At 47.7% G+C, this 25,890-nt stretch overlaps 1 protein-coding gene across 1 annotated transcript in view; it reads left to right on the top strand.

Moving 5' to 3' along the window:
- The window catches only part of Cfap221 (cilia and flagella associated protein 221), a 75,178-nt gene that overhangs the window by 26,315 nt on the left and 22,973 nt on the right, over positions 1-25,890 (top strand). Inside the window, exons 7-15 of the mRNA XM_041649211.1 lie at positions 6,871-6,974; positions 13,857-14,016; positions 15,472-15,589; positions 15,674-15,785; positions 15,976-16,084; positions 18,362-18,449; positions 20,272-20,361; positions 21,775-21,873; positions 24,098-24,203. Of these exons, the coding sequence (XP_041505145.1) occupies positions 6,871-6,974; positions 13,857-14,016; positions 15,472-15,589; positions 15,674-15,785; positions 15,976-16,084; positions 18,362-18,449; positions 20,272-20,361; positions 21,775-21,873; positions 24,098-24,203 (986 nt within the window). The remainder of the gene's footprint in view (positions 1-6,870; positions 6,975-13,856; positions 14,017-15,471; positions 15,590-15,673; positions 15,786-15,975; positions 16,085-18,361; positions 18,450-20,271; positions 20,362-21,774; positions 21,874-24,097; positions 24,204-25,890) is intronic.

The following is a 25,890-nucleotide window of genomic DNA, read 5'->3' as shown; positions in this document are numbered from 1 at the left end:
CACACACACACACATATATATGAATACTATTCAGCTTTGAAAATGAATTTTAAATTTTTCCGGAAATGAATAGATTTAGGAAGTATAATACTAAGCAAGGTCACATAATCTCAAAAATGAAAACGTCTCCATGTTCCCTTTCACACGTGGAATCTAGTCAATAACATATGTGCACATGTGAGCAATTGCACAAGTGGCTGGAGATTAACACGAAGAAGCTAGAGCAAGAAAGGCCAAGTGTGAGAGGATCGGGGACTGAGTGCAGGCAGCAGACACACATGGAAGAGGAGATAAAGCTGGTTGTTTTTCTAGTTGGAATTCCGCCGTGGATTTTCTGGTGTGGGCACTAATTTTAACTGTAGAGAAGTTCACTGAGTTGTGTAGATTTTGGGACTGCCCAATTTTGGTGTGTGATATTTTTATTTATTTGCAAGTTTTTCTGTAATAAAGTTTGTAAAATTAAAAAATCAATGATTTACTTATAGAAAATCAAGACTTTAATATTAAATATTAACATTAATATTTTAATATCTTCCTAATTTAAGCATGTAAGCGTGAAGTCAGTATCTTTGGATATAACAACATTTCTCACAGTTCTGGGGCCCAAGCTCATGGCGCCAGTGCGATCCGGTTGTAGTGAAGGTTCTCTTGTGCATTTCCATTTGAAAGTGCATTAGTTCTACATGCCCAAGGTCCAGTGTGCAAGATGGAGGTGGGATCTATGTACTAGGTGTACGTAAGGTCATGTAAGTAGACCCCCAATTCGGGCAGTGTATGTGTGTGTGCAGGCATGTATGTGTGCATGTGTGTGTAGTGTGCATTCTTATGTGTGTACATGTGTGTGGTATGCATTCCTCTGTGTATGTGTATGTGTGTGTGGTGTGTATTCTTCTCTGTGTGTGTACATTCATGTGTGTGGTGTGCATTCCTGTATATGGGGTGTGTGTGTGCAAGCGTGTGGTGGGTGTGTGTGCAAGCGTGTGGTGGGTGTGTGTGCATGCGTGTGTGGTGTGTGTATGTGTGCATGTGTGTGGGGTATGTGTGCATGAGTATGTGTGGTATGCATTCCTCTGTGTGTGTGTACGTGTGTGGTATGTATTCCTCTGTGTGTGTGCACATGCGTATGTGTGGTATGCATTCCTCTGTGTGTGTGTGCATCCATGTTGTGGTGTGTGTGTGCATGTGTGTGTGGTATGCATTTCCGCATGTGGGATTGTGTGTGCCTACCTGTGTATGCATTCTTGCTCTGCCCAGCTTTTATGTGGGTTGTGAGATCTAACTGAGGCTCTCACACTTGGAAGGCAGGTCCCTTGCCAGCTCCATTTCCACAGGCCTTGCCCTAAAGTTTTATAAAACATAATAACTAACAGTTAGATTGGCATGGCTGCCGAGTCCAGCCACCGTGGAACAGCACACATCTGTCATGCTTATTGTCCCTTGCCCTTCATTCTCTAGCAAAGGAGACAAATCCTATTATGGTAAAGTGTTCAGGACTCTCTCCAGACACCCAGAGTTTTAAGTAGTTTATTTGATTTTAAGTCATCTCCAATAAGTTCACTCTTATTGAAAGCAGAGATGGGATGAGAGAACTTTGAATTTATTCTCTGTCTCTGTCTCTCTCTCCTTTCTTTTCATCATCCCCTTTCCCTTCCTCCCTCTTTCTCTTCCTTCCAACAGGGTCCCACATAGCCCAGGCTAACCTCAAACTCACAGTGTAGCTGAGGACGGCCTTGATCTTTCTGCCTTACCCTGCGGAATGCTAGGATCACAGGCCTGCACCACCACGCTGGGTTTCTGGTGCTGTGGAGGAACCCAGGGCTTCAGGCTCTCTAGGCGGGCACTCTGCCGATGGAGCCACTCCCCCAGGCTCCCCTCTCTCTCATATTCACTTTCTATAAGTTAAATTTTGTGCTCTCTTCTGAGGATGATGAAATTTTCACAGAATACAAATGCTTAGTATTTAAAGGGTTTATGTTGCAATTTGTTTTAAAACATTAAGTGATTCTTTTATTCTTTTAAAGTATTTAGTGTGCTTTTGTATGCAGTCCTAACAAGGTTGATGAAATGATTAAATAATAAAGCAAGGGCGTGAAGGTGAAGGTCTCCTCCCGGAGCAGTGGCTCCCATCTGCTTTTCTGTTTTTAGTTTCCCAATATTTGTGAACCAAAGAACTCTGCTTTAAGGTTCTGTTTGCTTCTGAGAAACAACAAGAGCGAAGTACTTTTCTTCACTGTAGGTCAGTTTTAGTGGATTTATCAATAGGGATTTCGCTTGGAGTTGTGTGTGTTGATGTGTGTGTGTGTGTGTGTGTGTGTGTTTGTGTGTGTTGCTGAGTATGTGTGCACACGCTCAGGCAGAAGCCAAAGGAGACTATCAGGTTTCCAGCTCTACCGTTTAACGCCTCATTTCCCTGAGTCTGGGTCTCTCCCTGACCCTGCAACTCGGCTGGCGGCCGGCAAGCCCCAGCACCCTTGGGCCCCTCTTCACTCTCGCAGCACAGGGTTGTAGGTATGCTGAGGCCTCGTGTTTGAGCTCAGGCCATCATGCTTGCTCAGGAAACACCCTTCCCTACCTAAACCATGTCTCCAGTGCTGAGAAGGTTTATTCGTTTATTTGAGGTGCTGTCTCAAGAAAGTTGTCAGGCTGGCTTTGAACTTCTGACCCTCCTGCACCTGCCTCCCAAATGCTGGGCTTACAGACTTGCATGGCCATGCTCAGCGAGCCCCAAACAATGTCAGTCTGCTTTTTTCTAGTGCTGGGTTTGAACCCAGGACCTCACACCTATTAAGTGTCTTGGATCCCTTTCCTGTCGCTGTTACAAAGCGCCCTAATCAAAGCGACTTAAGGGGAAAGGGGCTTAGTTGGCTCACAGCTCCAAGTGCTCGGCTTGCTTTCTCCATGTTTGTTTGCTTCTTTTCTGCTCAGAATCCCACTCACCCACCCTCACCCTCTGCCAAGGGAACCTTCTGACGCCTTCCTTCCTTAATTAGTATAAATAAAATAATCCCACCCAGCAGGGGCATTGTGGTGAATTGTACCACTGTGGTGGCAAAGGCAGGCCTATCTGTGAGTTCAAGGCCAGCCTCTGAGGTGATTCTAGAGCGTGTCACTTTGGCAATTAAAGTTAACTGTCACATAGGGAGTGGAAAGATGGCTCATTGATTAAGAGTGCACACAGTAGAGGACCTGAGTTCATTTTCCAGCACCCACATCTGTCCGCTCCCCTGTAACTCCATCTCCACACACACACACACACACACACACACACACACACACACACACACGAGGCTGGAGGGCTAGCTCAGAGGTTAGGAGCATTTGCTGCTATTGCAGAAAAGCAAGGCTCAGTTCCAGCATCCATATGGTGCACATACACACATGCGGGGCTTTAACACATACACAAATGCGCGAACTCCACTGCAACCTGGGTGGCTTGCATCAGTCACGCGCCTTCTGAGTCACAGGGACTGGAATTTTGTTCCCTTAAGGAACTGTTTATTTTTCCAGGTTGGCAAGTGCATGAGGAACCTGGCTCCTGGTAATCATCGCTAAACAAATACCTCAACACCTTTTCTGAGAATTGTCAGAGCTTAGGCGTTCATTGAAAATGGGCCATTTATCACCAATGGGAAGAACCCATGAGAGTTTGGGGGAACTGTTTCATTCTGAAACATTTAGCCATGTGGCATTTGTCAGAAGAGCCTTGAACATCAGACAGGGCCTTGCTGGGGCATCTCTGAGCTGACACCTGCAGGTGCCCATGGGAGTCATAGCTCCCTGCCTTATCCCCAGAAATCGCGTGTGGACTATACACCATTGCCTACAGCCTGCTCCCGTCTTTGTGAGTGGATTTCAGCCCCCGATGCTGTAACAAAGGCTGTCAGTCAGTCTGACCATTTTGGGTGGAGTGGCTGACACCACGCAGTGCCGAGTGCCTGCTAGGCTCACGGGGCTTGTGTATTAGATAAGACCGGAGCCTGCGGGGTGGGATGGCCTCAGGTGGCCCTGCGGTCTCAGGACTTTTCTAGATGCTGTGACAAACCAACAACAAAACTGACAAAAGCAACTGAAAAAGTGGTTCATTTGGGTTCAGAGTTCTGGGGTTCAGTCCGTCATGGCTGTGTGGGTGGGAGGCAGCTGGTCACGTGACATCTGTACATACATACATACATACATACACACACACAGGAGGTGCATGCTGCTGCTCAGCTCCCTTCCTCCTTTCACTCAGTCGAGGATCCCAGCCTGTGGGATGGTGCTATCCACACTTAGGTAGGTCTTCCCACCCCAGCCAATCCAACCTAGGAAGTTCCTCACAGACCTGCCCCGAAGTCTCTGTTCATGGAAACTCTAATTCCCATCAGGTAGATGGCCTAGATTGACCATCACAGCTTGGAGTGCACCCACCATTGCTTACTGGTCTTCAGAGTTCTGGTTGGCTGTACGCCTCTAGTGGAAGCTGAGGTGGAATAGGATGTATAGGTTGGGCAGAAAATCCTGTAAACCGGGATGAAGAAAGGAGCCCATGTGACCATTACTCAGGATTTATGGGGCAGCCTTGTCTTCTGTGGGGACTCAAGTGTTTCCAGTATACCTACCCTAGTATTACAGACCATCACAGCGAAGGAAGAACATTTAAAACAGCTGTTTCATGGGAGCCCCTGTGTGACAGCTAATCTTTTCTTATTCTTAGAGAATTTCATTCATGAATATGATACATCCCCAATCCTCCTTCCAGCTCCTCCCGTGCACCCCCATCCAGGCTCTCCTTGCCTCTTCATGTCCTGTCTTAGTTCCTAAATATATACCCTACTGGGTCCATGGTATTGCCTGTGTGCACACGGGTGTAGAGCCGGCTCCTAGAGCATGGGCCACCTACCCAGGGCCGTGTCCCTGAAGAAAACTGGCGGTCTTTCCCAGCAGCGCCTGACCAGGAGTGGACTTTGTCCGCCCTTCTTCTATCCATGCTGGAATCAACTGGTTTCCCTTCTGCAGCTCTCGGGACGGTAGCCACAACGGTTGGGAGCGCTTGAGTGCATCGGGAATTTGACTTTTTGAAGCCACCTAGAAAACACACACTGGTGTGCCTGTCAGGGTATTTCCAAAGAAATTTAACTGAGCTGGGAAGACACACCCTGCATGTGGGTGGTGCCATACTATCAGGTAGTGTTCCAGATTAATAAAAAGGAGAGAGCACGCTGAAGAGCAGCGCTCGTCACTGTCTGCCTCCCTGACTGTAGACACGATGTGACCAGCCACCTCCTCCTTCTGCGTCACTGTCTGCCTCCCTGACTCTAGACATGATGTGACCAGCCACCTCCTCCTCCTGCGTCACTGTCTGCCTCCCTGACTGGAGGCGTGATGCGACCAGCCACCTACTCCTCCTGCGTCACTGTCTGCCTCCCTGACTGACTGTTGATGTGATGTTACCAGCCACCTCCTTCTCCTCCTGCGTCACTGTAGCTGTGATGTGACCAGCCACCTCCTCCTCCTGCGTCACTGTAGCTGTGATGTGACCAGCCACCTCCTCCTCCTGCAGCCACTTTCCCAAGCATATGCTGTGATGTTATTAAACATGTAGAAATTTTAAACAGAAGATCCCCAATAAGGGTCACCCCCACAAAGGAGGAAGTAGCAGAGATAGACAAGGACTGTCAATCGGTGGTGCTTTGTTTCTCTGGAAACAGTTTATAGTTCTTAGGAAGGAATAGAGAAATCTTAATTGTTCAAAATTACTATTCCAGATATTCCACAGATTTTTAAAAGAAAATTAATTTCAAAAAGGCTTGGATATGCTTTTAAAAGCCACATTTATAGTTTCTTAAATAGTTACTGGAAACCAAATATTTATTGAACAGTGTGTGAGTGTGTGTGTGTGTGTGTGTGTGTGTGTGTGTGTGTGTGTGTGAATCTGGGATAGCACTGAGATTCTTGCACACATGACTCCACCTTATAGGCCTTCAAATCCAGGGAAGCCTTGCTGGCAGGTAAGGCCCATGTGTTGTGGGGATCTCCACAGGTGAGTAGGTCAGGTGGGTACTTCCCAAGAAAGCAGATCTCCCCAACCTGGCAGCTGCACTCACAGTGAGTGCAATGGAGCTCTCCCAAGAGTGTAAACAAGGGATGGAGCTCAGCTGGTAGTGTGTTTGCCCACTGTGCGCCCAAAGCCCCGGGTTCTAACCTCAGCACTGTGTGTTTAGCCCATGGTGGAGCACGCCTGTAATCCCAGCACTATGAGCTAGAGAAAAGAGGACCAGAAACTCAACATCATCCTTGGTGACAGTCTAGAGACACCAGAGAAGAGGCTCTCAGTGAGGATTATCTAGATCACGTTGCCCTGTGGGTATGTCTATAAGGAATTGTCTTGATTACATTAACCGATATGAGAAGACCTGTTCACTATGGGGGGCATCATTCCTTAGGCATGGGATCCTGAACTATGTAAAAAGGAGCAAGTGAGCCGAGCACAAGCAAGCACGCGTGACTTCACTGCTCTCTGTCTTTGACTATGGGTGTAGCTGCTTCAAGATCCTGCTGCCTCAGTTTCTCTACAATGATGCCAGGCTGTAACCTGGCATTGAGAGATGCACAAACCCATTCTCCCTTAAGTTGCTTCTGTCAGGGTATTTTCTGGAAGCAGAACCCAGACACTTGGCTACGTAGCAGGTTTGATGCTAGCCTAGGCTACATGAGAGCCTATTTCAAAAATAAATCTTTTTGTCAGTGTGGGACAGGAAGTGCCAGTTGATGTTGGGTGTCACTTCCTGCTGCTTGATGTGCTTCCCGAGTCTCTGCTCCTCTCTAGGTTAGTTAGAAGAAAGCCGGAGAGAAAAATGATGTGCTCCGTTTCCTTCTGTGCTTGTTTTGCAGCAAAAGTTGTGTGATCCCCTTGCAGTGCAGCTGCCCCGTGGATTTCGAGTTCCATATCACTTTGCTGCGGTCTCATCAGGCCTTCACTATTGAGCCAAAGTCAGGTGAGGACGGTGTGACGTCACACACTCAGTCGTCCCGGCATCTCAGGTCAGAGGCAGGGCTTGAAATATCGGTCGCTTTCCTTGTTGCTGTGGCAAAAACAGTGTGAGGAAGGAAGGGTTTGTCTGTCCCAGAATCTAAAGGGATGGTCCACCATGGTGGGGAAGGCATGGCAGCAGGAGCATGAGGAAGCTGGTCACGTGGCATCCACAGTCAAGAAGCAGAGAGAGAGGAACGCTGGTGCTCAACCCGCATTCTTTTCATTCAGTCCAGAATCCAAGCTCACGCGGCGGTGCTGAGCACATCCAGGACAGGTCTTCTTACCCCGGCTAGACATTTCTAGAAGCATACTCATGGACACTCAGAGCCATGTTTACATGATGCCTCTAAGTCCAGTCCAGATGGCAATAAACATTAGCCAGCATGCTTGGGGAACACATACATACAAACACGCATACACATAAATGCATGCCACGGACACATTCGCTCTTCCAAATAGCTTGGTAGTAACTGAGCCCAACATAAGTAACCACTTGCTTGTGTGGCCTGAAGACTGGAAAGTTCAGTCTGCGGATGGATGTTATGCACTGGCGCTTATCCCAGACCCACAGATCAGTGCATCCTTGTCCCATTTTACAGAAGAGAAAACCAAGCCTCAGTTAAGGTATTCAAGCTGAGTTGCAGAGTTTCTGAGTGACCAAAGAGAATTGTGATGGAGGCCCAGTGATCCTTGGGGCCGTTCTATTATCCCAGGCTATGGGCAATAGCAGTGGTCCATGACTAGCCTCTGCTAGGCAGAGGAGGGCCCTGCCTTCTCGGTGCCTTCCCCCACAGCGCCAGTGCGAGAACTTATCGTCAGTTTGTCCGTAGATGACCTTTATACCATGCATCTGTTAACTGAGTCTTACAGAGGTTAGCTTACCTCAAACCCCACAGGCAGTGGGACCCTAAATCTTAGAAGGTTAAAGCATAAGAAGACTCCAAGCATGAGACTTAGATAGCTCTATGACAATTCCTGGGGAATAATCTGTATTTCTGAGCTGCTGGGAGGAAATTTAAAGCTTATGATATTGCAGCTGGTCTCATTTACATGTGTGGAATCTCAAAATTCTGGTCTCATAGGTCGTAACTTAGTTGGCAGAGTGCTTGCCTGGCACGCAAGGGGCTGTGGGCTCCACCCTCAGCCCAGCGTAACTGTAACCTGCAATTCCAGTGCTTGAGAGAGAGAACCAGGGTGACCCATGGTCATCTTCAGCACAGAAACGGAAGGCCTGGGACACAGAAGACCCCGTCTCCATTTCTTATTTTGGACCAGGTGTGCTGATGCATGTCTCTAATCCCAGCACTCGGGAGGGAGATGAAGGTGGATCTCTGTAAGTTCCTGGCCAGCCTGGTCTACATAGGGAGCTTCAGGAGGGAGATGAAGGTGAATCTCTGTAAGTTCCAGGCCAGCCTGGTCTACATACAGAGCTTCAGGACAGCCAGAACCACACAGAGACAAACAAACAAACATTTTTTGAAAATTGTTTCATGGAAACAGAGACTAGACCAGTCGTTACCAAAGGCTGGGGCCAAGAGGTGCAGCAGGTTCCCGTTAACAGGAGTAAATGTGCAGTAGAGAAACCGAGGCCGATAACAGAGTTCAGAAGGACGCAGAGCAGGGCTGAAGAGAGGCCAGACAGTGAAGTGCTTGTCACAATGGACAACTTCAGACTGCAGCACCCACGTAAAAGTCAGGCGTGAAGGTGCTTGCCTACAATCCCAGCACTAGGGATACAGTGGCTGGAGCCCTGGCACTTGCTGGCTGGATAACATCCAACCAGTGAGCTCTGTGTTCAATGAGAGGCCGTGTCTCCAAGTGCAAGGTGGCTGTGGTGGCTGGAATCCGAATGCCCCCATAGACTCCTGTGCGTGAATGCTGGGCCACAGGAAGTGTGCCACTGTTAGCGTGTGTGGCTTTGTTGAAGTAGGCATGTCCCTGTGGAGGTGGGCATTGAGATCTCATATGTTCAGGCTATGCCCAGCATCCAGCTTGCCTGTGGACCAAGATCACTCCTTTTCCATCACCAAGTCTGCCTGCACACCACCATGTCCCACTAAGATGATAGAGGACTGAACCTCTGAGCTGTAAGCCACCCAATTAAGTGTTTTTCTTTCTGAGAGCATCCATGGCCATGGTGTCTCTTCACAGCAATAGAAACACTAATTAAGACAGTATGGATGATTTTTAGAAGTTTTCCCTGTCTGGGCCTTACTGCCCTAAAAAATAATGCACTTTTGGTTTTTTCATCTTCTTTTAGTTACTGCCCATGCGTCTTATATTTTCTATTAGTTTATTTATACACTTAATATGTCCCTGTATATGTTTGTATTACTTTATTTACATATTTAAGTACACCCTTGTTTGCTTTATATTAGTGTCACCTAGGAAATGACACAGCATTGTTTCCTGACGGTGACTTCACTGTTAAGTGTTGTTGTGTGTTCTTCATAACCCTTACACTGATAAACTACGGCCTTCTTTATATTTTTATTTGGGTGTGTGTCTGTGTGTATGTATGCCACCTGCATGTGGTATTTATGGAGGTCGGAAGCTGGCATTAGATCCCCTGCAGCTGCCTGATGTTGGTGCTGGAAACCAAACCCAAGCCATCAACCAAAGCAGCAAATGCTCTTAACCACTGAGCCATCTTTGCAGCCAGGACTTTCTTGGCTTTGAACTTTCTGCTGTTGCTATTATTCGTTTCTGTTTGCTATTGTTTGTCTTGCTGGGTAGCGCAGAGCAGCCTGGACCTGGAGATGCTTCTATGATGATCTCCGGAGCCCTGGGATACATCACCCAGCTTCCTGCCCTGTGATTTAACATTATTCCTGGTTGTGCTGAAGGTAGTGATCTGTAACTGACCCAAGAATAGTGGTCTGGGCTTTACGTTTCTTGTTACCTCTTCGTGTATTTCTTTCATGTACTTGTGTGTGCATGTGTTTGTATTGTGAGCAGAGGACAGCTTTATAGTTTGTTCTTTCCTTCAACCATGAGGGTCTGGGGGTCAAGCTCAGGTTGTCAGGCTTGGCAGCACTCACCTTTACTTCACTGCCTGCTGCACAGACACGCTTGTTTGCAGGGTGGCCTAGAAGTCACGATGTAGCCAAGGATAACCTTGAACTTCTGATTTTGCTGCCTCTACTCCTGAGTGTTGGCACCACTAACACTGTTTTGTGTGGGACTGGGGATCTTCGTACATGCAGGACAAGCACCCTACAGACCGAGCCATGCCCCCAGCCCCGAGGTAGACTTTTTCAAATGAGGTTAAATATTAAGAATAGCTTTCTCACTTATAAAACATAGGGCACCACCTCTCCTTTGTGCCACCGTAAATTTTGGCCAAGCAGTAGCTGTCAAAACTTGGCACATATTCTACAACTGTCAACATTGCACAGCCTGCCACCACTGTGTTCAAGTGACAGAGCTGCACTAACAGAAAAACAAAACAAAACAAAAAGCAGCTTACTGTGGTTGCCTGGGCTACATCTCCACAGCGGGCTTTATGTATTGTCTAGGCGGGGAGCACTTAAAAAAATAAATCTCCCAGGTCAAGGTAAGCATTATTCCTCACCCCAGAGCTTATCCTTGTGTTTTTAAGTTAACAAGCTGGAGTAGAGCAGTGGGATGCTCCGGACTTCAAATCCCGGATAATCTGCAGGTCCCACAGAGTGATGCTCTGACCAAGTGGCAGTCAAGGTACTAAAGTCTCTTCTTCTGGGATTTCTACCCAAATGACCTGTTGTTGGCTTGCAGACCCATTGTATCTGGTGACTCTTTCTACCTGGCCCTGGGCTTAAGATGCAATAGTGGCTATCACTTAACAATTTTGACCTCCATCCATGCTCAGGAAATTAACAAATGTGCACATTCTGTGTGTGTGCATATGTGCGTGTGTGTGCTGCATGCATGCATTTCCTCTGTGGGTGTACGCATGCACACACACATTGAGATGTCTACCTTAAGGGTCTCTCGCTGTCTCTGCTAGGCTGGCCTGTGGGCTCCAGGCATCCACCTGTCTCCACTCCTCCCAGTGCTAGGGTTACAGATGAGTTTGCTTTGTCAGGTTTTCCACGGGTGCTGGGGACCCCAGCTCAGATCCTACACTTGTGCAGCAAGCACTTTGCTCACTGAGCCACCTCCCCAGTCTTCCATGTTATTTATGTGATATCATGGCTTGTGACGGTGTTTTCACACATGTATGTAATGCGTTTTGGTCACATTCACCCCCACTACGCTCCTCTGTCCCCCCACCTTTCCCATTGATCTTGCTCTTCCCAGCTACTTCCATGTCTGTGTGTCCCAGTGCGTTTCACAAGGGTTCTTACAGGAGCATGGACACCTTGCCAGGGGCTCCACCACTAGGAAGACTGTCTCCCCCTCTCTTAGAAACTATTAACTGACTATAGGAAGCGTTCAGGTAGATAAAATAGCTGGGAGCTGGTGTCCGTCTTGGGAGTTTACAATTTCCCTGGAAGGTAACAAACAGGTAAGACCCACACAACCTGTCAGGTCATCTTTCAGGGATCCTGGCATAATGATGGGTCAGTGATGGACAGAACCAAACTTTGGCCAGGACAGCTTAGCTATGCACACACCTCTGGCCTTCTGTTTAAATCTGAACCTCGTGTGAGGACCCCATGGGTGGACTTGGGGGTCATTGGACCTCTTGATTCTCCTTCCCAATGTAGACACACTGGCTGAATCTCTTCCTTCTGTTTTTCACTATTAGCTTGTCTCTTTAATGACTTATTGAGGATGAATGGTACAGCCTGACTGGTTAGAATGTGAAGGCCCAGGCTGTGACCCTGACAACCCCAGGACATATAGTGGTCTAAGCCCAATTGGCACCAGGGATACAAAGAAGTAAGATGGCAAGGTGTGCTGTTTGACAGTAGAAGGAATACCAGTTCATCTGAAAGATTTGAAAGGAGGAGGTTTGGGGTGTAGTTTTGTGGTAGAGCACTTGCCAAGCCTGGATAAGGCCTTGGGCTCCAGCCCCAACACTAAAGAAAGGGAGGGAAGGAGGGAGGGAGGGAAGAATAAAGCTACAGGAAAACACAGAGAACTGAACGATCTGAACCAAAACCCCTAGGTATGTGTTCCTAGTTTTCCATGTTGCTTACTGCATTGACACTGCACGCTGCTCACTTGCTCTAGGGTTAATATTCTGGGAATTTACATTTGAGCCACTAATGCAGATGGATGTGACCATATCTGTGTAACTACACAATCAGATAACTGTTGGAAAGGATTTGTGTCGTCACTGGTAAACAAGGTCTGAGCCAGCACTCAGAAGCTGAGTTGTGTGCACCTAATGAAGAGCCCATAGAGCGAGCAGAGGCACAGCTATGCTGCGCTGGGAAGGTGGGGCTGGTGTTGCCTCTGCAGCTTACTTGGTGAGCAGAGCAGATACCTCTGTGATGGTTGATCTTGCCTGGCAATGCTGGCGGGAGGGAGGGACTTCTGGGCAGGGCATGGGTGGATCCATCAAAGTGGGCAGCCGCATTCCACTGGCTGGGGTCTCAGGCAGAATAAAAAGGAGAAAGGGAACTGAGCACAGTGCTCATCTCTCTGCGTCCTGACTGTGGGTGCCATGTGACCAGGTGTCTCATGCTCCTGCCACTGTGCCTTTCCACCATGATGGACTGTACCCTCAAACTCTGAGTCAAAATCAACCCCTCCTATGGAGGTTTACTTTGGGGCTAAGCCTATTAAACCTCTCAGGGTCCAGAAAGATTCACTATGGCAGCTGAAAACCTGGCTAATTGGATCTGAGGGTAAACGAAATAAATTAACTCATGTGTGTTACCACTACGTGGTCTTTATCCCTGGAAACGAAGAAGCGAAGCAGCCGCATAAGGGGCCATCTCCACACAGCTTTCTGTTTATGCGGGCATAAAGACCAGTCAGCAATCCCATAAGCGCTAGCAATAGTATCAAGTGTGCTTTTTACAGAGTCACGAAAGCTGGTGGGTCTGGCAAGAGGGGGCGTGGCTGTGGAAGCTCCCTGGCAGCTGGGAACACCTTGTTGTAGCTATACTAACCTGCAGGCTTGATTTGATCAGTGGCTAGCTGGTTGAGTTAAAAGGAATCTCTTCTGGGGAGCTTGATTGCTTTTGACTCCAGCAGGGTGCCCAAGTGAGAATTTTTCTCTCTGAAGATAGTTTTAGCGACTCGGGCCTTTTTCCTGTATAGACAGTTAATTCCCTAGGCTGTGACCTTATGTTAGTTGAAACCAAGGTGAGGAGTGAACCCAGAGTATTAGTAGCTTGTTAGGTGAGATCAGGGGCCAGTAGATGGCACCTTCCAGAGTCTGCTGTTAGAGCAGACATATCGCCTCCTCTATCGGGCGCCTGTCTTACCAGCGAGTGCTGGCAATAGAGTCTGAGGGAGCAGAGTTTGGCTGTGGGAACAAAGGTTTGACTGAGGGAATCCTTTTCACACCATGGTTTCATGCTGTCAGGGGAGGGGGTGGGGGGTGAGGGGTAGGGGGTATCCGGTTGCCCTTACAGGAGAAGTCAGCTTTATTCTGCTGAGAGAAATGCCATGATTTCACAGGATTTCTACAGACTTGACAGTGACTTAGCCAAAAGCCAGGTGTCCCCGTAGTTCTGCAAAAACGGGTTACTCCGAGTGGGTGTGTACGTGTACCCTTCCTGTGGACTGGTCCCCCCGATATCAGCTGCACCTTTGCTGTGTAATTCTGTGGGCTCACCACACCCCCCACCCTAAACTGCGTCTGTTGCATATTTCCTCAGCAATAAGGAAAGTAGTAACCGACACAATTCCTCCCTCCACCCTCTCTCCCTCTCTCTCCCTCCCCCTCTCTCTCTCCTCACAGGAATAATCCCTGCTAACGGGAAGGCGAAGGTAACCGTGAAGTTCACGCCCATCCAGTACGGGATGGCGCAAATAAAAATTCAGCTCTGGATCTCGCAGTTCAACTCGCAGCCATACGAGTGTGTCTTCACTGGAAGCTGCCACCCCAACATGGCCTTACCGTACGGCTTCTCCATCATGTTTCTGTCTACTCATATAGCCCAGGCTGACCCCAGACACGCTAAGGAACCAAGATAACTCTGCCATTCTGCCTGCCTCCACCTCCGGAGCTGGGGTTACAGACATGCACCCCACACCCAGTGCGTATGGTGCTAGGGATAGGATCCAGGGCTCCGGGCATTCTAGACAAGCACTCTACCGACTGAGTTGTAGCCACAGCCCAGATGTTGTTTTTCCTTCACACTCGCTTCATGAAAACTCCAATCCAATGCAGTTATGGGCATTGCGGTGCACACTTGGGATTCCATCACTGACGAGGCTGAGGCAGGAAGAGCATGAGGTCAAAGTGCGGCTGAACTACATAGCAAGAACCTGCCTTTGAAAAAATAAGAAAAGTCCAAATTCTCTCTTTCCTTGTAACCCCCTCAGAAATTTGTTTTGAAAGCTGGGCGTGCAGGTCAGTCATTGGCTCCTTGCCTGGCAATTGTGCAGCCCCAGGTTCAACCCAGCACCACAAGCTTATATTTATATTTACATTTATAACATTTATATTACAAGATGAGTCTACATAAAAGGCTTTAAAGCGTAGGGGCGGGTGTTCTGCTGACCCAGCTAGAGCCCCACCCTGTTTTTTTTTTTTTCTGCTTTCAAAGAGCGTGATTGTTCATTCACTAGGAAGGTAAGTCACGATTTCTAAAGTAATCAGCCTTAGCTGTTGAAGAGCTACAAGCTAGGAAGATTCTGCTAGACCACCAGAGCATCCCCTAGCCTGCTGTGTTTCCACTTCCCATACTCATGAGGAGTGCAAAGGGGCGATGGCTCAGCAGGGAAGGGACGGTGCTTGCTGCCAGTGCTCACGGCTCGAGCTCCTTCCCTGGGACCTACATGGCAGAAGAGTATGTTGTCCTCTGACCTCCGCATTCATGCCATGGCGTGTGCACGCACACATGTACACACACATACACACGTGCACACACACATGTACACAAACGTATTTTTTAAGAATGGGAGGGAAGGCAACCACTGCTGTTTGTATGTGTGCATACATAAGTAAATACACATATGTATGCTGTTATATGTCAATATACTGATATGAAATTTGTTTCCAAAGAGTCCTTTTGACACACACACTTACTTTTAATTTAGCTATAATATTGATCCACAGGTGATAGTTTCATCAGAAAGAACACAAAAACAAACACTTTGAGCTGGGGTGGTGCAGGGATGGGTTAAGAGTGGTTAAGAATACCGGCTGCTCTTTCAGAGGACCCAGGGGTTGGGTTCCCAGCACCCACATGGCTGCTCACAACCGTCTGTAACTCCAGTTCCATGAAATCAGGTGTAGTCTTTTTGATCTGATCAAGTACACAGGCAACAATCATGAACTAAAAATAATTCAATAAAACAAACCCCAAACTGTTGGATTATACACTAATTTATCATGTTTTAAACTCCAGATTAGAAGAGTTCCAAAGATTAAATACTCATTCTAAGAAAGTAAATGTTCCTCCAGAAAAAACAGCGTATATACAATTTTACCCAACTCCTACAAATGCAAGGCCTCAGAAGATGAAGGTAAGTGGGTGGGGTCACCCCCCCCCCCAGTGGAATGAAAAGGCAGGGAGAAAAGAACTCATTGTCCTCCGATTTGGTCCTCAGGAAATCGAATACCAAGACCTGCGGTTTCCAACAGATCTGTCGAATCCATTCGCCGTGGCAACTGTCCTCAACCAAGAAGCGGGAAAGTTGAAGATTAAGGAATTAAAACAAGGTGACAGCTATTGGTCTGCCATAAACCAGTCCCTGGGGCAAAATAAGAAAGAAATGTGTCCAGTCGCATTTATTATTTATGACCAAAACTCAGTTACATGTCTGTTAGGTGGCATGGTTAGAAACTTGTGTTTGTCTGGGGAATGACTGATCTGATTACGGCCTTGGTCTCTGCCCATTCCTGCCTCCAGTCCTGGACCAGGGTGATGAAGTCTCCAAAACCAGACAGATGAAGGAGGCACTCTTCGAACAGAAAGTCAGACAGAACGTCCTGGAGGAGAGCGAGAACCATCTTAAGTGGTAAATATTGAGGGATAATGTGCACCAGGTGACAGAGTGGCTGCTTTTAGGGGATGGCCTTTGACGCAGGGGACACAACAACTTGCAATTATTGATAAACTCCCTTGGTGAATTCAATTATGCCGTCTCCTCAGCCGGTGTTTCTAGCTCAGAATGGGTGGCTATTAGAAATAAATTATTGTAATTAAGACATGTTGTTTCCCACACATAGCCAACAGGGCAGGACAGCAGTGGACTGTGCCGGGCTTGGCCCCTCCTCCCTGCCAGCTGGGGCTGCCTGCCACCCAGCTCCTATTTCCAGACTGACCTGGGGTGAGCTCCATGCAGTGGGAGCGGCTGGGGACAGTCCTGGCAGAAGTCTTCTTGTGCTTCTTGGAGCAAATGGACTTTTCTGTTTGCGTTACTTTAAACTAGAGAACCCCAGGAGCCAGGCTTCGTGTTCAGTTTCTGTAAGAGCCAGTTCAAATGCACACGCTCCATTGTTTTTTCCTAGACACACATTTGATTTCTTAAATCATGCAGTTAAACTTAAACATTTGTTTGTTCGTTTACTGTGGGCGTGGACCGTACATACTGTGGGACGCCATGGAGGCCAGAGGACGACTGGAAGAGTTGCTTTTCTCCTTTCACCATGTGGGTTCCGGAGATTGAACTCGGGGTGTCAGGCTTGGTGGCAAGCCCCTCTGCCTGCCAAGCCGTCTCACCTGTCATATTTAATCTTTAATCTCCTCTAATTTACAGTTTGAAATAGATATTAAATTAATGCACTAGCCAACGGTGCAAGGTTTAGTCACAGGCTTCTGTCACTCAACACATTTTTATGGTTTGTCCGCATCTCAGCATTTACGGCTAGTTCGCCTTCTGTAACTGTGTGATATTCCACTGTGCAGTCCACCACGTGTCAGCCAGAGGCTGTTTTACACCCTCATCAGCAACACTGGGGAGTTGCGGGTCTTCTACCTCTGCAACACCTGCCGATTTGTATGGCTTAGATCTGCATCTCCCTGACCACTAGTGATGCTGAACATTTGGGGTACACGTGAGAGAAAGTGACCATGTGTGAGTGTGAGAGAGTGAGTGTGTAAGTGTATTTGTGTGTGAGACCGATGTGTGTGTGATAGTGTGTGAGTGTGTGTCCATGTGATAATGTGAGTGAATTGTGTGTGTGTACACGTGACAGTGTGAGTGAATTGTGTGTGTGCACGTGACAGAGTGTGAGTGAATTGTGTGTGTGCACGTGACAGAGTGTGAGTGAATTGTGTGAGTGTGTGTGTGCACGTGACAGAGTGTGAGTGAATTGTGTGAGTGTGTGTACACGTGACAGAGTGTGAGCGAATTGTGTGAGTGTGTGTGCACGTGACAGAGTGTGAGTGAATTGTGTGAGTGTGTGTGCACGTGACAGATTGTGAGTGAATTGTGTGAATGTGTGTGCACGTGACAGAGTGTGAGCGAATTGTGCGAGTTTTGTGTGAATGTAAGTGTGAGAGAAAGAGTATGCGAGTGTGTGAGTGTGTTTGTGTGAGAGACAGAATGTGTATTAGGTTGTGTGAACGTGTGTAAGAAGGAGAGGGAGAGTGAAGGAGTGTGCTTGTGGAAGCTGGAAGTCGACCACTGGTGTGGCTCCTCAGGTGTCATCCACCTTATATTGTTTATTTTAAAGATTTGTTTATTTTAGGTCGGGGGTGGTGGTACAGAGGCAGGTGGATCTCAGTGGGTTTGAGGCCAACTTGATCGCCAGGACAGCCAGAGCTACATAGAGAAACTCTGTCTTGAAAAACCAAAACCAAAAAGAAGGAGGAGGAGGAGAAGAAATGAAGCTTATCTTCTAGTGATTCTTGCTGAAGTATCTATAAATTAACACAACAGTGGTGTGAGAGACGGTTCATTCAGTGAAGTGTTTGCTTTCAAGCGTGAGGACCTGAGTTCAACCGTAGGACCCTTGGACAAAAAGCAGGAGTGGTGGTATGCTTGTTATCTCAGTACTGTGGAGGTGCACATAGCCCCAGGACAGCCGGTCTGCTTGGTGAGCTTCAGGCTAACCAGAACTTTGTAAACCAGGCTGGCCTTGAACTCAGAGATCTGCCTGCCTCTGCTGCCCAAGTGCTGGGATTAAAGGCCTGTGCCACCACCGCCCTGTGATAAGCTTCATCTCCTGAGACATGTTGTTCACCCCGGAGCTGGCTCCTTCCAGTTTTTCCCCATTCCTCCTTGGTTATAAAATAGGGCTAAAACACATATTTGCTAATGGCTTCTAGAAGTAGGTTTTTTCTTTTGCAGGCAGGTGCACCTTGGCAAAGATCACACATCTTTTAGGTATAGAAAGGAGCACTGTGAGGAGCAGCAGAAAGCACACGAGCAGTACAAGGTCAGAATGGCTGCTTATTCCATATCATTCATTTCACTATGTCTTTTAAACTCCTATTGTAAGCAAGACGCAGAATCAGGAGCAAGAAATGCATACAGAACCGAGAGTCTCACTGGGTGTCAGAGCACCTCCCTGCAGGTGTGAGGCCCTGGGCTCGAGAGAGTGCGAGAGAGAGAGAGAGAGAGAGAGAGAGAGAGAGAGAGAGAGAGAAGGGGAGGAGAGAAGATGAGAGGAGGGAAGGGGAGGGGAGGAGGAAAGGGGAGGGGAGGAGAGGAGAGGAGAGGAGAGGAGAGGAGAGGAGAGGAGAGGAGAGGAGAGGAGAGGAGAGGAGAGGAGAGGAGAGGAGAGGGAGAAAGGCAGGGCTGATCATTCACACACTGCTAATTATAAATCAAGGGTGTCTATAGATGATACCAGAGACCTCTTCTGGGTCTGCTGGGCACAGTCCCAAGCCGGAGCAAGACAGAAAGTTCTATCTAAAAAGAAAGCAAGAATTATCTGAGAGAACAAAGACCTTCAGACAGAGGAGATGACCCAGACTCAGGCCGTGGTCTGGATGTAAGGCACCTGTCCTGTGGTCTGCAGAACATGAAGATGAGAGTCCCCAAACCGCTGTCAGGAGCCACCCCAGAGTTGGATGCCAAGTATAGTCATGTGCTAAGGTGCTAGGGGTGGAGGCAATGGCATGACCTATGGGGGATCCAGTTCACCCCCCCCCAAAAAAAAAAACCCAGCAAAGCTTAGTGTGAACTTCAGGGTCTCAGCGAATAGGAAGGAGAGGCATGGTCAATTATTATTTTAAAAAACATATTTTATTTCTAATTATATGTACATTTGTGTGTGAGTATGCACCTACGAGTGGGATGCCGGTAGGGTCGGAAGAGGGCACCTGCTCCCCTGGAGTTGGAGTTCTAGGCAGTTGTGAGCCACTCCACACAATGGTAGGCTCCTCTGAGAGCCCAGTAGCCACTCTTAACTATTAAGCCACCTCTCCAGGCCCTGTGGCCAGCCTTTAGGGCATTACAAACTTTTAGACATTACCGCATCTTAGGCATTACCACCTTCTGGGCATCCCCGCCTTTTGGGCATTACCACCTTTCGGGCATCACTGTCTTTCGGGCATCACTGTCTTTTGGGCATTACCCCATTACCGCCTTTTGGGCATCATTGCCTTTCGGACATTACTGTATGCTGTCATAAACAGAGTTCATACAGGAGGACCTGCAATCAAGTTACCAAAAAAGAAAAAAGTCCCATGTTTTGTGAGGGCCTGATTCCTAGCTAGGGGGGAGGGGGATGCTCTGTGAAGTAGAGGCAGGAAGAAAGAAGTTGAGGTCATCCTCAGAGACCGTCACTTGTTCCTATTAAAGCTCCCATGTCTGAACTGTAAGAACAGTGAACACTTTAACTTGCCAGCTCTCCATGGCACGGCATAGGGGACCCAGTGCACAGCAGGTTTCTACAAGCTTTATTTTTTTGTTTTTGTTTTGTTTTTTGTTTGGTTGTTTTGGGTTGCGTGTGTATGTGTGGGAGGGGTAGTTTTGGGTTTAGGGTTTTTTCTTTCTTTCTTTTTTCTTTCTTTTTTTTGATTTTGTTTGTTTTTCAAGATATGGTTTTTCTTTTCTCTGTGTATCCCTGGCTGTCTGGAACTCACTCTGTTGACCAGGCTGGCCCTGAACTCACAGAGATCCTCCTGCCTCTGCCTCCCAAGTGCTGGGATTAAAGAGGTACACCACCACCACCTGGCTTTCTACAAGCCTTAAAGATAAAATGTTACGTATTTGTCTTTGACTTTAATATGTCTCCTCATATAAAACTCTAGCAAACCCGGGGTGACCCTGTGATAGAGGAAGAGCTTCAACGAATCCAGACTGAACGGTTCAACAAGCGGATCGTCCGTGACCTGGAGGATGTAAGCAACTCTCTTCCCTTGGGATCTAATCAAGCCGGTTCATCTCTAAAGACACCAATGAGTTTTATAGAGATCCCTTCACCAGGAGGGAACAATTGTTTTTAGTGTGCTTATATTTCCAGGACACAGGGTGCAGTCATCCTGTGTGTCTTGGTTTCCCTTTTGGCCAAGAGTAACTTAAGGAGCCTAGAGAGGTGGCTGTGTGGGCCAGAGGGCAATGCTGTGCTCTCCAAGGACCCGAGTTCGGTTCACAACATTCATGTCAGGCGGCTCAAAACCTCCTGGAACTCCAGCTCTAGTGGATCTGGCACCCCCTTCTGGACTCCACTGGTACCTCACACACAGGAGCACAGGCACATAATTTAAAATAGAATAAAGTTTTATACCAAAAAACAACTTAGGGGAGCAAAGGTTTATTTGGCTCAGAACTGTGAATCACAGTCTATTGTTGAGAGCACTCAAGCAGGAGCTCCCAGGCAGGCCTGCGTGGTGCTCCAGAAACTTACTTCACAGACAAAGAAGTACCCAGAACCTATGGAGGACACTTGCTAAGCTGGCTCACACGCAGGCTTACACTCAACTTTTTTAAATAATTCAGGACCACCTACTCAGGCATTGTGCTGCCTAGGGTGGGCTGGGCCCTCGTACCACTTAACAATCAAAACAAGCCCCGGGACCCCCCAACACCACCCCTAACCTGCCCACGGGGCAGTCGGATCCAGGTGACTCCTCCACCAGCCTCTCTCAGATGTCTCTAGACAATGACAGGCTAAAGAGAACTAGGGTACCGTGACATATTTGCAACTAAAATGTTCAAACTTACGATTATGGTCTGGGGAGATGACCAGTTGGTAAAATGTGTGCCACACAAGCTTGAAGACCTGAGTTCAATCCCAGCACCCACACAGAAAGCCAGATACGGTTACGTGTGCCTGTAACCCCGCACTGGGGTACAGAGCCAATCTGTTCAAATTAGTGAGCTCCACTTTCAGCAAGAGACTCCATCGAAAGAAAGAAAGAAAGAAAGAAAGAAAGAAAGAAAGAAAGAAAGAGGTGGCTGGAGAGATGGCTCAGTGGTAAGAGCGCTGGCTGTTCTCCAGAAGACCAAGGTTGAATTCCCAGCACCAACATGGCAGTTCCGGAGATTGAGGATTGAGCTCAGGTCATCAGGCTTGGTGGCAAGCACCTGTAGTCTCTGAGCCGCCTTGCTGCCCCCTGTTTCTGCTTGTTCTGCTAAGTAGGCCAGACTCGCCTCCAATCCACGATGCTCCTGCCTCAGCCTCCTGAATCCTGGCATTCCAGGCATGTAGTATCACACCCAGCCAGAGATCACACTCTAAAACGTTTATTAAATGCTCACGCCGAAGAGTTTATGTTTGAATGTAAGATGTTCCTATGCTTTTGTCTTCACAGAAAGTCCAGAAATTCCATCCTAAATTTGATCCACTGGTTAACAACATGTGGCTCATGAGATTCCGGGCACAAAGACGGTTCCAGCAAATAGCGCGCAAGGTAACTATCAGCTCTGGATTGCCATCTTCAGGTTTTGATTTGTCTAGTTGTCAGCAGGGGAATCGAAGGACAGCCTCTTAGGAATAACACGTTAGAGATGCAGTTCTCGCGGTATAAACGTCGTCACCTCTCAAAGTGTCCCACTGAGACGCATCCCACCTCCCTTTTTGTTGCTGCCATACAGCTCTCTCGCCAAAAGCAAGTTGGAAGAGGAAGGGGTTGATTTGGCGGACACCTCCAGGCCACAGTCCATCCTGAAGGGAGTCAGGGCAGGAACCGAAAGCAGAAGCCACAGATCAACGCTGTGTGCCGACCTGCTGAGGCTCGCACTTGGTCGCGGGCTGGGTCCTCATCAGTTAACCACCAACACAGTCTTCCACAAATGGTCTGATCTGGGAAATCCCGACGATTCCCTTCTCAGCTAGGACGGAGTTAAAGCTAACCAGGAGAGGAAGGTTTTAGTGTGGTCACATGTTCAGACGGTCATCATTGCTGTGTGATAGTTACTTCTTTGTTTATTTGATCAGGGTTTATGCCCCAGGGGAACCTTGAACTCACTAGTAGCCAAGGACCTCCTTCCTGATCCTCCTGTCTCCCTTCCCTGACTGTTGGGATTACAAGTGTTTGCCACCACACCAGGTTTATGCTACAGATGGAACCGGGGGCCTTGTGCAGTCCAGGCAAGCCCTCTGCAGACCGAGCTACCCCCCCTGCCCGCTACACTGTTTCAGAATATTTTTATTACCCAGAAAGGAGCAGTCCCTACCGGTTCCCTTCTTCCCCAGGCTCCTGGCAGCCACTAAATTTACATTCTCTCCCCATGGACTTGGCTTTTCTGGACATTTCGGGTAAACGCAATCACACAGTATGGCTTTTTGTGGCTGCCTCCTTTCACATCTGTCTTCAGTGGTGTCGTAATGGGCACGTCACTCTTTTTTGTCACTGTGTAATATCCCACTGTTGGGGTAGACCAGGTTTCCTTTATCTGCCCATGCGCTATGGGCATCCCAGCAGTTCTCACCACTTGGTACTCTGAGCGATGCTGCTGTAAACGTTCACACCCAAGCTAGAGGACGCGGGGTTTTTCACTCTCCAAGGTATACACACCTAGGAGACTAATTGCTGGAGTTATACAATGACCCTAAAGCAATGGTTGGGCTAACTGTTTCAGTGGAGATTGGGGAATTTCAGAGGTGTCACTGGGCTCACTGCTTGCTGCTCAGAGACACCTGTGGTAGCTCCCTTCAGGCTATCTTCCACCAAGCGCATGAGCGGGCTCCAGGACTTCCTGCTGTCGGGATGAATGAAGCATCTGGTGGGGCTGGCGGATGGTTCAGCCAGAAAATCACTTAGCATGTAAGCATGAGGACCAGAATCCTCCTTAGCCACTGTGTAAAAAGCCGAACATGGTGGCCCATGCCTGCAATCCTGAGATTAGGGCTGCTGAGACAGGACTTCACTGGCCTAGTCAAATCGGAGAGATCTGGGTTCTGTGAAAGACCCTTCTCAAAAATAAGGTGGAGACACAATTGAGGATATTACCCAGTACTCTGGCCTCCATAAACACATGTATTGCACACATATGTACATACACACATTCATGGACACACACATACACCACACCATGAAAAACAGGACAGTGGGACAGAAGAATAAAAGCTTCTGGAGCTCTATACAGTGCAGGTGTGAGGAGCCGTGTCTGGCTGCGTCCACACCTCTGCCCTTCACACTACCCCCATCCTCTCAAGAATACCATCCCCTGCTGTGGACCTGTGTTTCCAGTCCCCCTCTCTGAAACACTTCCCTGCCTCCCTCCTCTCACCCCTGTCCTTTGAACCAACTGGTCTACCTGGCCTCAAAAGGGCAGTCCTACTGGTCTTTGACACACAGGATGTGCTGAGCCTCTCTGGCATCTTATGCTGTCTGCAGACTTCTTGTCTCTTCCTCTTGAGTGTGGCTAGGGGACAAAGCTATCCTCGAGCAAGGGGGCACAACGATTAAGATGTGGTGTGTTATTCAGCTTTATGCTAACAAATGCCTGAAGTAATCAATGTATAACAAAAGAAGGCATGTGTTGGCTCCATTCCGGAGGTTCCATTCCATTGCACTGGGGCCTGCGGCAGGGCAGAGCATCATAGTGGAGCATGTCTGCTGGGTTCGCCTCGTAACAGCCAAGAGAAGCATGTATCAGCTCCTAACGTGAAGTCATTCTTTCCGATTCCAGGTCATGCGCGAACTAAGGTTGTCCACTATGCTGGGGGCTATCCGTGAAATGGACAAAGAAGACATAATGAGAAAGATTGTCAAGATCAAGGGGACACTGATACAAGGTAGGAGAACTGAGTGATGCTGAGAATCATGGCCTTTTAAAGGTCTCGTCTCAGTGAACTCGACTCTGTCAGGGCCAAATCTCATCATAAATCCTATTCGCCAGTTTCCATCTGCCTCTAAAATAAACCGACACCGACTTTGTGGCTTAAAATTACACAGATTCAGAGATGGGGCGATGACAGTGTCAGGACCTGAGTTTGACCCCTGCAAACTACATAAATGGCGGGTCTGATCATCCTAGTGGCAGTGAGTTGGGAGGCAGGGACAACAAGGTCCCTAAGCTCCCTGGCCACCTAGTGAACCTTCAGTGAAGTTCCAGGTCCACAAACAAAAGGTAGAAAGCAGCTGAGGACTGACAGTCATGGGCGTCCTCCAACCTCCACACAGTGTGCACAAACATACACGTGTTTGCACACACACGAACACGCAAATATCACAGCTTCTGGAGAAGTAACAATTAAATCTTTTAAAAATAAAACTAAATTTTAAGAGAACTGTAACTAAGTAAGCAAAAAAAAAAAAAATAGACCCTAAAACTAACATGAGCCGGATGTGGCACACACCTTTAATGCCAGCACTCCGGGGACAGAGACAGGTGAATGCCTGAGTTCAAGGCCAGCCTGGTCTACAGAGTGAGTTCCAGGACAGCCCAGGGCCTCACAGAGAAACTCTGTCTCAAAGCATCAGAAACAAACAAACAAATGAAAAGGGAACAAGGACTGCGAATGTTGCTCAGTTAGTAGAGCATAGGCCTAACATCATTCAGTTCATTCCTAGCACCCCATAAATATAGCTTGGTGACACACACCTGTAATCCCAGCCTGTAGGAGGTGGAGACAGGAGGATCAAAAGTTCAAGGTCATCCCTAGCTACGTAGTAAAAGGCCAGGTGGGGCTGTAGGAGACCCTGTCTCCAAATGAGAGGGAAAGAGAATGAATACAAGGAAATTAACAATGTACATATGTATTATACGTGTATGTATGCAGACTTGCTTGAGTGTACATAAATCTGAATATTCCTTCTAAAGTCTATAAAGCATTTATTATTTATCCAAAAAATGTTCAGTATGATATTTTATGCATGTATATGTCTTTTAATCATTTTCTCCCCATAGCCATATTTTTCTCCTTTCTCCCCCACTCCTGTAGATCTCCTCCTTTCTAACTAATCCCTCTTCTGCCTTTGTGTGTGTGTGTATGTCTGTGTGTACATGTGTGTATGTATGTATGTGTTTGTATGCTGTGTGTTTATGTGTGAGAGTGGTATGTGCTGTGTGTGGTATGTATTTTATGTATTGTGTGTGCTGTGAGTGGTATGTGTTTTAAGTATTGTGTGTGTTCATGTATCACTGTGGGGAGTATTGTACATGTATGTATGTGTATGTGTGCTGTGTATGTTGTGTGTAGGGTGTGTATGTTGTTTGCCTATGTCTATGTGTGTATGGTATGTGTGTTGTGTGTGTGTTGCGTGTGGTGGGTGGGTGTGTCTGCATGTATGTGTGTGTATATGTGGGTGTGCTGTGTTTGAAAGGATACATCAGTATTGTATGTGTATGTGTGTGGCATGTGTTGTGTATGTTGTATGTGTATATGATATATTGTGTGTCTATGTTATCTGTGTATGTGTTGGTATATGTTGTGTGTGTTGCGTATGTTATGAGGGGTGTGTGTGTGTGTGTGTGTGTGT

The sequence above is a fragment of the Microtus oregoni genome, unplaced genomic scaffold (assembly GCF_018167655.1).
Source record: "Microtus oregoni isolate MIOR12 unplaced genomic scaffold, Mior012 000003F_ref0000135, whole genome shotgun sequence".
Classification (NCBI taxonomy): Eukaryota; Metazoa; Chordata; class Mammalia; order Rodentia; family Cricetidae; genus Microtus; species Microtus oregoni.
Note: the sequence above shows the minus strand (reverse complement) of the source record. Positions and strands in the feature narration are given on the sequence as shown.